Raw genomic sequence first — 14,743 nt, 5'->3', positions numbered from 1 at the left:
ATTCTATTCTCTGAGGCAGAAGGACACGGTCAAAGGTGCAGCTTCAGAAATGCTTCAGCGTCAGTAAAATGTTCCTGAGACGGGGCTAAACAAGGCGAACAGACTTGAAGTAAACAAATCTGATAAGCAACAGACGAGCCCCGAGCGAAGCAGCGGCTCCTCAGCGGTTCAGTCATTACTTCCCAGTTTCTGTTACAGTGTAATTCAACCAGAGGATTGTTTATTTGGTCATTTTGAGCAGCTATGAACACGACATATGAGTTAGTCTGTTTTCTACGCATGACTCAGGCCTGTCACGATAACACATTTTGAACCACGATACATCGCTACACAGAAATATTGGGTTAAATGATAATATTGAAACTACTTTATGCCAGTGACACAAAGCAAAGTGCCATATTTTCTGGAGTATAAGTCGCATCAGCCAAAAAATGCATAATAATGAAGAAAAAAACATATATTTCACATATAAGTTGCATCTGAGTATAAGTCGCACAGGAGCATAAGTCGCACTGAAGTATAAGTCGCACTGGAGTATAACTTGAACCAGAGTATAAGTCGCACCAAAGTATAAGTCGCACAGGAGTATAAGTCGCACTGAAGTATAAGTCGCACTGAAGTATAAGTTGAACCGGAGTATAAGTTGCACAGGAGTATAAGTTGCACAGGAGTATAAGTCGCACCAGCCAAAAATGCATAATAATGAAGAAAAAACATAAATTTCACATATAAATCACATCTGAGTATAAGTCACACCCCAAACTATGAAAGAAAAGTGCAACTTATAGTCCAGAAAATACAGTAATTCGGTATGGTACTGTTTGGTGCAGTACGGTTTTTAAATACACTGCACTGTATCATTAAAAGGCATGAGCTGCAACAAATAAATGGCAGAAAGAACCAATAGTAAGCCATAGAAGTTACTTATTCAACCCTCTACAGCTCAAATCTTACATATTACATAAAAAAAATGACAAAAATAAATCTCCTCACTGTTAGACAGCTCTGTTTGAGTTTGTATTCTGACAAAATGAAGCTCCACAGCATGGACATTTCTTAAATAAACAGAAAGTCAACACTGATATCAAAATCAAAAAATAATATTCCTGTATTTACTATAATATACAAACTAAAGAGTCACTAATTCCAACTGAAGGGTCTGTGTCAAGAAGACCTCCATCAGATATAGAATTTACTGCATAATCAGAGGTAATTCAACTCAAATATTTAATTGTACAGTATGTTCCAGCTTTCTAAAATGTCTACCATCATGCTTTTTTGAGTAACTCACTGAAAATACACACATTTAAAAAAAATCCTTTGCTGATGTGGCCCTGCACCATCCTCATTGAGTCACTGGGGCAAAGTCATCAGCAGCGTCTCTTCAAACACGCCGTGACAGTACCTTAAAGAGACGTGAGGCCTGAGCAGAATCCCAATGCCCCTCTTGCTCACTCTTGTCCGTGCTCCTGGCTGTCTCTTGCTACGCTCAGATCCGTGAGGTGGTTTACACAGCTCTGTACAATCATTGGAATATTTTTTTTTTCCCGTGGCTTATCTGGCCGTGGTGGGGATCTGCACGGAGGTTATAGGATGGCAGCTGCTGCAACAGAACTCCTGAGCCATCCTGACCTCGCTTTCCCCGGGACCAAAAGGATGATTTATTCAATACAACGCACTTCAGCGATGAGATTTGAGAATACGTCAAACGAGAAGAGAAAGGCAGACGATCATAAGCTCATTTAACAAGCGTTTAGAGAGAAAACGCTGGAAGGGAAAACAGAGAATCGTCCAAAAAAGACAGTTGACCTGACTCTAAGAAGTGTGCAAACGAATTTGTGTTTTTTGCATGTGCGTAACTGCGGTATTTTGTGCAACCTTCAGGCTCTATACTCTGAATCAATTATTTGTGCTTCTAGAAAATGGGCATCATTCGTTTTCAGGTAGGCCAGCAGAGCAGCTTCTAACGAGCAGCAAGGGACCCCAAGATAAATAAAGGCCAGCTGCACAATGGTGAGAGAGGAGCACCAAAACCTCACAGTATTTTTCTGACCAGTTCACAGAGCCAAACATTTGTCTTGCCTTGCACATTTTTTGCAGCGGTTTGGTTTTCATCTGGTTTAGAGAGCCACGTCTGTGAAACGATGAACATTTGTAACATACTGTGTGATAAAAGATCTTTTTTTTTTTATTCCATAAACCAGGGAATATAAAAGGATTATTGAAAATATAAATGACCACAGCTTCTCAAAGGAAACCTATTGCTGTCAATCTGCAGCTAAACCCTTTAATAACCACATAAGCACATTATAGACCAGTATATCTCACTTTCGTTCTTTTTAAGCCATAAAAATCAAGTTAAAGGAAGTATCAGAATGCATTTTTTCACAAAACTACCTCTATTTTACACATCCATCCTCATTTTTCCTTTGACGTATCGAATAACTGACTGGGGAAATCCCCGCTCTGATTGGTCATCTTTGACGGGACAACATAAGCACATTACCGTAATGACAGTAACATATTTAAAGAGCTCCATGCCTCTGCTTTAAGACACCATTTGAATTTGCACGATCGAACAATTGGTTGCAGAGTTACGGTAACGGAAAGTCGGCAACCGAGTCTATCGGCGGCGATAGCATCCGACGCTATAGAGTTAAAGGAGTATGGATGCAGTTTTGAGCCTGATAAATGTCGTGAAAAACCATCTGCCAAGTGTTTGCCCGATGCCAAAATAATATTACGCATCATTTTAAGCAAATCTAGATGAAAACATGAACCACTACGATACTTATTACAATTATTTTATGTTTTACAAAGCAGTGCGACAATGTTATTTCCTCAAACAAGGCTCTTCGTATTTGTTTTGAAGGCGCAGTACGTAACTTTTCTGGTGGGTGGTCTGCTTGTCTTATGTAGATATTATTTCTTTGTTATTGTTATTATTGCTTGTTTTACGGTGTGACATTAAAGTATAACTATATCCTGTAAGTTTCTTCCACCAGAAAAGTTCGATATTGCACCTTCAAAACAAAAATAAAGAGTTTTGATCGAGGAAACAACATTTGAGCACCGCATTTATTCGCCAACCTGCTTTTAAAACATAAAATGATTGCTAAAAGTATTGTAGTGGTTAATCTAGAGTTGCTTAGAATGATGCGTACTATTCTTTTAGCATTGCACTAACACATTGCACTTGCAGATCATTTTTATCAACATCTATCAGGCTAAAAACTGCATCAATGTTCATTTTGGGTCAACTCTTTTCTCACTGCAGCTTTAACAGTCTTCGCAGGCCCCTCTCCTCTCCCCACACAGCGTCCACACAATAGGACTTGGCAGTTGACATGGCCGTCCACCTCTGCCTTGACCGGGGCTGCGGAGCGTACACTGTTCAACGACTGGAAAGTGTCTGCGTTTCACATATGCACCTGCAGGCCCACGGTCCTCCAACTCATCCCCCATCGCTCACTGTCCGTCTCTCGGGGGACGCGACGACCCCGCCTCCAGCAGTGCCCCGCGACAGCACCCCGGCGGCGGACCCTCCCTCGTCCTGGCGCGGCCCATTCATTTTACGTCGACGCTTGACAGTTTGAGGTTGAACGTATTGTGGGGGAAATATTAAATGCTTTGTTTATGGAAAACGCAGCATCAGGACAGATAGGAGCTGTGCATTAATCACCGCACGAGGAGTTAAGCTGCAGCACACCCGGACAACGCGCATTGATTTTTGTTGTTTACAGTGAACACAAAGGTAAAAAAAATGGATCTGAATGTACGGTAATGTGAGATGAAAGCTGCGGTTCTGTAGGAGAACATGAGAACATAAGACACATCTGCATCACGTTTTACCAACCACAGAATATAACATTTTGTGAGCGATGCAATCTTGTCAAGCGCGTCATATTATTGCACTTTTTTACACACATTTTTCACTTGTCGGGCTCATATTGTTTGGACTCTGGTCTTCTCTGGGGACAGCAGCAGAGCGGTTAAGTCCCTGCACACATACGCTGCCCATTCAGAACTATTGCATTGCGTTGGTTTTGTTTTGCAGTGTCCGAACGCCTCAGTCCAGCTCCAAACCAGCGCAAACTTTGAGCCTCCAGTTCCCAGAAGACACTCCCCCATCAGCCGCCAAACGCACTGTCCTTATCAGTAAACAGCGCAGCAACCTCCAAACTATTCACTTGTTACACCAGCATCTGGAAATGATCTGTTATTACTTGACAAACAGTCGTTCCAAGGGTGATATTTTTCTTATTTGGTTTATGCGTGAGTCGTTATGTTTATAATTAGAAGCATTTGTCCCTCGAGTTTCTCCCGTAAACTACGACCCCAAAAAAGAATAGCAGCTTTGCCGTTGCTAACAGGGATCCAATTCAATAAAAGTGTAAAACATTGCAGTTAGAGTAGATGTGAATGTTACTGATATCGCTGTTTCCAGGTGAAATCACTCCACTGCATTAATCAGAAACATACACACAAAAACAACTCCGCAGTAATCAAATCATCACAACCATATGCCATTATTATCTGTTAAAAAGTTGCCTCATCAAAGAAGTTCGCTAAAGCATCCACATGTTGTAGAAAAGCTTGTACTCAAAAGAGACGGAGCAATTAAAGACGATCATATGGATCATTAAAACAGCAAGAAAATGTAGATACGACCAGGATAATCTGTTAAACGGGTTCAGTTTCAAGATGTCCATTGTCAAACTGCCCTTAATCCTGCTTCATCGATGTCTTTAAGTTGTCTAGATTGCACCTACAACACGTTTTTATCACAGAATATATCAAATTGATACAAATATAACAAAATAATCATATATTTTGAAGTGGACAGTAGTGCACAGACCTACAGCAGCACCAACAGTTAAGTGTAAAGCTCTGGATTAATAATAATACTAATAATAATAATAATGCTTTTAATTTATAAGCGCCTTTCAAAACACCCAAGGACACTGACCAGGATAAAAATTAGATAAAAACATACAAATACAATAAAACATGACAAAAAACTGATTGATAAAAGATGTGTGATTGGTTACAAGAGACAGGACAGTCTGAACAGGTGAGATTTGAGTCTGGATATGAAGAGTCTAAGGTGCGTCACAACTCAAAGAAGTGTCACTTTCACCGTTTACTCCGTCGACATTTGGCACATCAACTTTTAGACTTTCCAGATTCCGAGCTTTATAGTACTGTACGAACAAACAAACATGTAAACAAGGATTCTGACTGGTTTAGCAGTTTGGAATGAAAATGTGTCTATCAACATTCCTCAGATAACAAATAAAACAACACACAAGCAACAACACAAGCAGCAGCAGCAGTGATAGTATAGTAGTAGCAGTATAGTAGTAGTAGTTGTATAGTATAGTAGCCTGGTAGCAGAGGACTCACCTTTGAGAATGCGCTGTCCGTGCAGCACGTCTCGAGGGACGATGACGGTGTAGAAGTTCTGGGAGAATCCTGGTCGACATGTTGCTTTGAGGGGCTGGCCTGCCTTACTCCCCTGGGGACAAGTGCACACAGCCTGTTAGGAGTGAGAAAATAGAGCCAGAGAGAAGGAGCACAGGTCCAGAAGGTGGGCAGTGCATTTCTCACTCGCACTCAACCTCACCCACTGGAATCATGAGTCCTGCTTTTGCTCTGCTACATCACGATAGTAAAAAAAAAAAATGGCATGAATAAAAAGCATCATCCAATTTTTAATGGGCGTCACAAAGAATCAAATATCAACAACACATCATTTTGGATTTTTTTTTCTGTGATTTGTGCTGAAATGTGAATAAGTCAAAGTCAAATCATCGGCCTGTTGGTCAGTGTATCTGCACAACGTCTCCTTTTATGAATCGAAGGGCGTTTATTGTGTCCATTCATGCAAGTTTCCAGGAAGCACACACGCAGTATTGTGTGCAGTGCAGAAACACCACTGCATCCACTGCAAGACTAGAGTTTCATGATTAATACAGAGATGCATGATGTGTGGATGAAGCTGCACAGCGTTTTTTTTCAAAAAGGAGCCTCATGTATCTGCTCTATGGTTCAATCTGACATGAACTGAAAGCGCAATCATGTAAAACTCCAAACTTTACCCCCTGAATCCCCTGTAACAAATGATTAAACAACATTATCCATGCAACACACAAGTGTAAAATGAAATGAAAAGGTTTGATGTGGAGAAGCACCTGCAGAAAACACTCTCCAGCTCATGCATTTTGTGTTGTAAACGCTGCCACAATGCCACAAACGAGGAGCCTGAATAACTATTGTCCCCCAGAAAAATGTGTGAGATTCAGAGCAGGGCTGATGTGCGTTTGAAAAGGAGCCGAGAAGAAACCCAATAAATTACAGCCTGGTGTTGGCCACTATTTCAGTGTCCATGGTTTTGTCCAAGTCCAGGCTGTGTCATTATTATGCCCTCACTGTCTCACGCACAAACAGAGCTGCTGTGCACATTGTGAGTCTTTCTCATCGTTCTCGTTCACAAAGTCCGGGCTTAGAATACATTATTGCCTGTATTAAAATAAAGTATGATAAGCTCTTGGTAATTGGCTTGTGGAGACATGCTCATTAAACTGGATTTGTGCTCAAACTTCATTACAATCGGAGACTAAACCCCCCAGAGAGGAAATGGCAGGGGGTTTAAGTTGATTTGAGGGAAAAAAGACAGTGTCCCCCGCGTCAACGCACCGCTGCCTCGCAATGAAACGATGCTACTTTGAAACTCGAGTTGCTGTAACGATGAGCAGGGATGAAACCTCTCCAAAAAAAAAAAAAAAAAAAAAAATCCACGCGCCATGCTCCCCATAGCGCAGCACTGCAGACGGAGCAGCCTCAGACGCGTTTCCCTCAGAACAAGGAGCACTTTGGGTTGGTTCTGCGCGCGTCACGAACCCAAAGTGTGCGTTTTTTTACAGCAGTGCAGCAGTACTTCCCACTGTAGCCTCTCTCACAAGACAGAAAGAAACTCTAAATCTTACCGAGGATGCGCCCACAAGTATGGAGCAAGCCAGGATGACGCAGCCAATGTTCATGTTCGCGGCGGGTAAAAGGCTCAGCGAAGCCAAAAAACACCTCTGTAAATTCCCTGCGTGTGTGTCTTGTCTTGTCTTGTCCCCGCGGTGCCCACAGACCAGCGCGCGTCCTACTTGTCTGGCGCAAAAGTGCCGTTGTGACACTGGAGATGCTGCGCTCCGATCCAGAGGAAAAGCTGGTGCCCATTGGTTAGACGCGTCACTATTACCCCTCCCACCGACTAAGAGAAGGCATGGCACCGCGCGCACTGCTCCACGGGGGGGGGGGGGAATAAGAAGATCCCTCCAACACTTTGACCATCTCTCGCGCTAAAACGCATTTTCCACTCTATTTACATTCATATTTTTTTGGATTGCGGTGAAGCGGAGGCGGGTCTGGCGGTTTTTTGACTGACAACTAACCATCCGAGCGCTTTCAAGTGTCCATCAGCGGAGTGGAGTCTATTTCACAGCCCAGTTACCCCCTCTGGCCCCGCTCCTGCCGCTGCCACGCGCTTATGAGCTGTTTTATTGCGCCGGGGCGATGATAGCCCACAGTGGGAGCAGTCTTTAATGGTAAATGTGGGGATCAAGAAAGAAAAAGCATCAAATGAATCGGCTGCACTTGATGATCTGCAGAAATATGAGCCCACATGGTCAGTGTGCTTGGGTTTTTTCTTCATTTAGGCTGTTTTTAGGAGGAAAAAAACAACTACTGCTTATAATCTATTCAAATTTGGATAGTCCCACTGAAATTCTGAACTCTCCTGACACCAAAAAGTTAACCCTACTGTAGACTTTATGTTCTATGTTGATCATCTGCTTCTTTTTGTGTTTTTTGTGTGCTAATATGTGCATTTCTCTATAAAATACCCATCATTACTCTGAAGTATACCTCAAATTAAATGGTAAATGTGGGGATCAAAAAAGAAAAAGCGTCAAATGAATCGGCTGCACTTGATAATCTGCAGAAATATGAGCCCACATGGTCAGTGTGCTTGGGTTTTTTCTTCATTTAGGCAGGTTTTAGCAGGAAAAAACAACTACTGCTTATGATTTGGATAGTCCCACTGAAATTCTGAACTTTCCTGGCACCAAAGAGGAAACCCTACTGTAGACTTTATGTTCTATGTTGATCATCTGCTTGTTTTTTCATGTTTTCTTTAATTTTTTTGCCTATTTCCACAAGTATATCACACCTGCTGCTACAGAAATCACAGCTCAGGTCTTGCTTTGTGCTAATATCTGCATTTCTCTTTAAAATATCCATCATTACTCTGAAGTATACCTCAAATTTACATGGGTACGTGGGGAAAAATAAGTATGAGGAATGGGACGAATACGCTGAAGTTATGCGCAATATTCTGCTCAAATAGTGTCGTCAAAATGCAAGACAGCAGACATTTTTTAACAAATATAACACTGTGCCATCCAAAAATAGACTTATTATATCACCTCAAATGCCTCTCTCCACCTTCAACCCCAGAAATACGTCACAATGTGCTATTTAAAGCTGCACTATGTCACTTTTATGGCAGGGTGTGCGCCACAGATGTTATTGCCTCGCCACAATCTTAAAAAATGACCTGAAACTTCTTATTTTTTTCTTTTTTTTAAACTCTTTATTTATATATTTTAATGTTTTACAGTGGTGGGAACATTTAATATACACGTGTTTTCTCTTCCCATCATTTTCACACAGAAAACAGAACAAATGGAACAAAAGGGAGTGACCACAAACTGCACATCATTCATCTATTTACTTACACTTTTAAATCAAATTGGGCCTTTTTAGATTTGCAGATTCAACCCACTTTTCCCAACAAGACACAAACCAACTTCGTCATTTCCAAACGCCGTCGTCTCTTCCATTTATCCATTCCATTATAAAAGTCTGATGTCATTTCCACCGTGTTTTCAAGTTTGCTCTTTCCTGTAATAACCATGTCTTTGTTATACATTTCTTGCACCAACAAACAACGCGCTAAAAAGACGTTTATCCTTCTTCATCCTGTGGTACACATCAAACAAGACAAGTTTTTATTCCAAACGGATATGTACATGTTAATATGTCCTGCAGTTTTCTATGAACGTCAGTCCAGTTGTTTAATCAGTCCCACAGAATATGAAAGTGATCCGCTCGTTGGTTTTTCCGCACTTTTTCCAGCAGATACGAGGATTTCTGTCATAGTGAGTCTTCTGACGTGGCGTAATAAAGTATCTAATCAAAGCCAAATTCCCTCCATCTTTGTGGAGCACTACATTTCCATTGATGTTTCCTTATAGAAGACAGGGGCAGGATTTAATACGTTTTCTTCTTCCCACTCCTTTTTGAGCTTATATAAGGATTAATTTGTGAAATGTGCTTTAAGTGAACCCATACATGTGCTCGAAATAAATAAATACATAAAAATAATACAAATAAATTAAAAAATCAGGTGGTGGTGAGGTGTTCCAGGCATGTTCCACCAGGAGGAGGCCCCGGGGAAGACCCAGGACACAGCTATATCTCTCCTCTGGCCTGGGAGTCCCACTGGAGGAGCTGGAGGACGTGTCTGGGGTGAGGGAAGTCTGGGAGTCCCTGCTTAGACTGCTGCCCCCTGCGACCCAACCCCGGATAAGCGGAAGAAAACGGATGGATGGATAAATAAAAAAATATATAAATGTCCACTCTTCCTCTGAAATATTTAATAATAAAATTCTTGCTTCTTTTTCCCATGGTGTCTTAACTTTCCTTGACTGGAACTTAAGATTTGTCATAAATTTATATAAAAATGCACAGGTTTCTTCTTATTATTACCTTCATATGCCATCCATTCATCTATTTTCTTCCACTTATCGCGGGCGCAGCAGTCTAAGCAAACCACCACATGCGAAACATCTTATTTTTGTTCAATCATACATGTTTTCATCGCCTAAAATACCTGGACAAACACACTGCACGTGCTCACGGCGTTTTCCCGATTCACAAACCAGATCTACGCAAAGGTGCAGGTATTGAGCCTTCCACCAGAGCTACACCGAACCCCTTTTATTCGCTTCAGCGCGCGTAAGTGATGAGCGTAATCGCTTCGCCCCCCGTCCTGGAGGCGACGTTAACAGGAACAGGACCCGCCAGGCGACAGTTTTTTCCAGCCCCTCATTTTAAAAACCATTAACTGCTCCTTAAAAGATATTATAACTACTGTCATCGCACTAAAGTTTCAAATGTAACTCTAGTGCGCGGACCCCCAGTATTATAACGCTGACATTTGACAGTCTTAGATCAGCCCCTTATTTCCATATCTGAGAGGTCAGGACAATTTAATCCCATCAAACAGAATAGAACAGTATTGCTGTGTCAATCACCACAGGCTCCGCTGGTCAGGTCCCCGACAATCACTCACTCAGTCCTTTTTTTCCTCTCACAAAACAAAAATCCGCCAATTTTAAATAATATCTTCAAAATCAAGTGCTCGAGGCTGATAATTAAGGAGCACTTCTAGTTTCATTCAGTACAGTTTAGTGGGAGTTTCTGTCCACGGGGCAGGAGTTTTAGGGTCAGCAGTTTCAGAAGATGCAGTTTTCTTCTCGTTTTGTGCGTTCGCTCGGTACTCCCTGGGTATCTTGGCAGAAAAAAGGCGTTTGGCAGACAAGGATTTACCGCCCACGCGTTACACAATAAACAATAACTTTAATGCTTCGAGTCATGTGAATGTATCAGTCACTGTCATATCCACACCAGGGGCAAACTGACAAGAAAGAGGAGCGTCTGTGGATAAATCAGAGCGAGCTTCAAGTAACACAATAGAACAGTGTTTTGCCTCATGGAGGAAGTTTAAAGTGTGCTATTGTTTCTGCAGCTTTTACCTGGCGCTAACATGGTGCACGGTGTGTTTTTGTTGCGTGAAAACCAAATACATACATACATACATACATACATAAAGCATGCATTTCTTTAGGTTTTTGAGTCGTTTTTATGGGATTAGGACGACCTTTAGCCCTTAGTTCGTCAGCGATTTGCTCTGTTTCAAATTAAAACACTCAACCTGGACTAGAGCAGCAAATTAAATCCTCCTTCATAATGAAAAAAGTGTTTAACAAGAATGATTTAGTAACTACTTAACTTAATTATCATATTTTCCGGACTATAAGCGTCACTTTTTTCACAGTTTGTTCAGGGGTGCGACTTATATGTGAAATTATTAAAATATATATAGAACGTGGCCAACACCAACGATGAAGAATTCAATGGATTTAGTGATTTGGAGTGAGGTCCAGAGTAAGCTTGTTAGCTTTTATGCTTTATTTATCTGATTAACTGTTAATTTCTTAAGTTAACATACAGACCATGTACCTGTTTACGTATGTGGTTTGTAACGGTTGATTATACATGTTACAGTTCACTTGTTTCACCACTAGATCACCCTGGTGTGTTTGTAATACCTGTAAGAAAATGTACTTGACTCGTTGTCTTTTATACAATTAAATGTTTAGTTTATCATAAGTCTAGTTAGTTAGCCTTTTATGCTAATGTGAAGTCTTACGCGACAGAGCACTATTTAAGAAACAATTTAAAAGTAAAATATAAAGTTTTCAGTTCATCGGTTTGTTGACTCTCAGGCCAAAGTGGTGTGTATATTTTCCGTGCGTTCATGTGCAGTTTTGTGTGTTTTTGTGATGTGATCCAGAGCTTATGTTATATTTGATGCGTTTGCTAGTTCTACGATGTGATGAAGAAGTAAGACCACAGTGAACATCAGTGAAAACAACTCTCATGTCACTTGTGTTTCCGGACAAGTCGGCATAGGTTTCATTAGCATAGCGTATCTGATTAACTGTTAATATGTTACGTAAACATACCAGGCACATATTCATTTCTTGGCAACACGAGCATCGATACAAAATGCAGTATTGTGAGGCTTTTACTTTTAATAAAACCGTGCGTTCAGACATAATTTGATCTCAGAATGTGTCAGGTGATGGTTTATGAACTTAAAACTATGAGAAAGTCTGGAATTTTGTCTATGACGCAACTAAACGGGCAAAATTTGAGCTGAGTATTTTTGAATGCTCAGAAAAAACAATATTGGATTAACAAACCAGACACGTGTTCAGTTCTGTCTGTGCTTCATGTTGCTGAATAAATATAAATGTGTTACGTTAGTGTGTTGTACTGTTATTCAGCCTGTTGTTCCACATTTTATTAATATTATCATAACTTGACTTTAAAGATAAAATGTCTGTTCTTGGTTTTGGATTTTGTAAAAAAATAAAATAAAAATGCTACTGATAAATCTTTTTTTCTTCATTATTATGCATTTTTTGCTGATGCGACTTATACTCCAGTGCGATTTATACTTCAGAATATATTGTAATCTCCTAATCCACAGATCGTAACCCCTGAATTAAGACGTTACTTGGTCTGAATCATTGTTAATAAACCATTTGTTCATTATAAATTAAGTCTTTCGTGGTGCTTTAGTAATGCTATAAACAGTGTCGTGTATTTTAATGAGTTGTATTCTTATTTCCTGATTTTGTATTTTACTTATGTCGCTTTATTACTTTCTTATTACTTCCTCCTGTGCGGACGAGCAGATCTGGATGTGAGCTTCTCTAATCCTCGCTCTGAGGTAAACTGCAGTGATCAAGCACACGTAATGTACTTTTTATATCAAGTGGTCACACGATACATAAGTTAAAATAGCAATGCATTATTCAAGCAATTTCTACAATTTCATTTGTGCTTCAAGCTGAATGTTGGTGACAAATGGTACTGTTACTTTATGGACTCTTTCCCCCTCTTTGCCTTTATGTATGAGTTATAGATTTCTCTGTTGCGCTGCATTTAAGGGCAATTTGTATTACTGCAATATATCTTTGTCCTAGAGCAGAATGCATTAAAATAACAATACTTTTGCTCACATTTGGTTTCCAGAAGGGACTCATAAATACATACATTGCCATGATTTCGTCTCATGGCAGATAAGCAAGCTTTAGTATATTAAATGTGCTCATGGAAGGGCTCATTGCACATTTAATGATGCCGTCTGCATAAATTAGGGGCTGAGCCGACGTGATTATTTGCCTTGGATAGCACTTAGACAATAGCGCGTGTAGAACTGCGAGTGGCTGTTATCTAAGTGTAAGCTTTTTGTACAAGTTGACACGTGCCGAGACATTATTTTTTTACCTCTCCTCAGACAGAAAATACTTAGATAATTAGCAGCAAACATGAGAACATCAGCGCGCCACCTGTAAACAACTGTGAACAACTCGGAAAGTACACCCAACCTGCACAGCGTTCTGAATATGAAGCCACTAAACCAGGATTTTTTCGCCACTGTCGGGGTAAGAGCTCGATACAAGAGGTCGGGGGGCTATAATTTACCAAAAAAGACACATTCCTGACTGCCACAGTGCCATATTGCGATCGTTATCCACTATAGCTGCCAGAGGACCTCTTGGCTATACTGACTCAACATGAAATATACTGGGGCTGGGTATTGTCCAGTACTTTATAATACAATAAGTATCCTGATACACAGTTCATCATAACATCCTATTGAATGAATGAAATATAACAACAGTTACACTCTCTAAACTGAAACTACAGTGAATATAGGTAGAAAAATCTAATCTAATCTAACATAACCTGGCCTTTTACGATATTATTGAGCAAAACAGAAAGAAATACCGTATTTTCCGGACTGGAGTATAAATTGCACCAGTAAAAATGCAAAATAATGAAGAGAAAAACATATATAAGTCGCACTGGACTTGTATCGTGTGACCACTTGATATAAAAACTACATTACGTGTGCTTGATCACTGCAGTTTACCTCAGAGCGAGGATTAGAGAAGCTCACATCCAGATCTGCTCGTCCGCACAGGAGGAAGTAATAAGAAAGTAATAAAGCGACATAAGTAAAATACAAAATCAGGAAATAAGAATACAACTCGTTAAAATACACGACACTGTTTATAGCATTACTAAAGCACCACGAAAGACTTAATTTATAATGAACAAATGGTTTATTAACAATGATTCAGACCAAGTAACGTCTTAATTCAGGGGTTACGATCTGTGGATTAGGAGATTACAGTATATTCTGAAGTATAAATCGCTCTGGAGTGTAAGTCGCACCAGTGAAAAATGCATAATAATGAAGAAAAAACACATATATAAGTCGCATTTTTGGGGGAAATCTATTTTACAAAAACGCTAACGTAACACATTTATATTTATTCAGCTACATGAAGCATAAACAGAACAAAAATACTCCGCTCAAATTTAGCCTGTTCAGTTGCGTCATAGACAAAATTCCAAGTTCATAAAGCATCACCTGACACATTCTGAGGTCAAATTATGTCTGAACGCACGGTTTTATTAAAAGTAAAAGCACCACAATACAGCATTTTGTATCAGTGCTCGTGTTGCCAAGACTTTTGTCACAATATATGAGCACAGCGCTAAAGTCTGTCGTGTTTGTCGACCAAACACAAGGAGACGATGTTCGTAGAGGTTTTGACATTGACGTGTGTACTGTCAAAACTAGTCTTTATTCATTTATTTAAACTAATAGATGTTTATTTAGTCGTAATATTAAACATCATTACAAATTGGGATGGACTAATGTGTGTAGCTTTTCAGATGAGTGGAATTTACACATGCATTTCAAGCACAAAGAGTCTAAACGGTTCACATGCAGCCGTCTCTTTGTAAATGTACAGTGACG

At 40.1% G+C, this 14,743-nt stretch overlaps 1 protein-coding gene across 3 annotated transcripts in view; it reads right to left on the bottom strand.

Annotated features, from left to right (window-relative positions):
- The window catches only part of cdh4 (cadherin 4, type 1, R-cadherin (retinal)), a 341,227-nt gene extending 334,177 nt beyond the window's left edge, over positions 1-7,050 (bottom strand). For all 3 annotated transcript variants that reach the window (XM_055221814.1, XM_033966767.2, XM_055221815.1), the window contains exons 1-2: positions 6,990-7,050; positions 5,407-5,518 (exon numbers count right to left, since the gene is read on the bottom strand). In XM_055221814.1, coding sequence (XP_055077789.1) covers positions 5,407-5,518; positions 6,990-7,043 — 166 coding nt within the window. In that variant the 5' untranslated portion in view covers positions 7,044-7,050. The remainder of the gene's footprint in view (positions 1-5,406; positions 5,519-6,989) is intronic.
- Between the last annotated feature and the right edge of the window lie 7,693 nt (positions 7,051-14,743).

The sequence above is a fragment of the Periophthalmus magnuspinnatus genome, chromosome 5, assembly GCF_009829125.3.
Source record: "Periophthalmus magnuspinnatus isolate fPerMag1 chromosome 5, fPerMag1.2.pri, whole genome shotgun sequence".
Taxonomy (NCBI): domain Eukaryota; kingdom Metazoa; phylum Chordata; class Actinopteri; order Gobiiformes; family Gobiidae; genus Periophthalmus; species Periophthalmus magnuspinnatus.
Note: the sequence above shows the minus strand (reverse complement) of the source record. Positions and strands in the feature narration are given on the sequence as shown.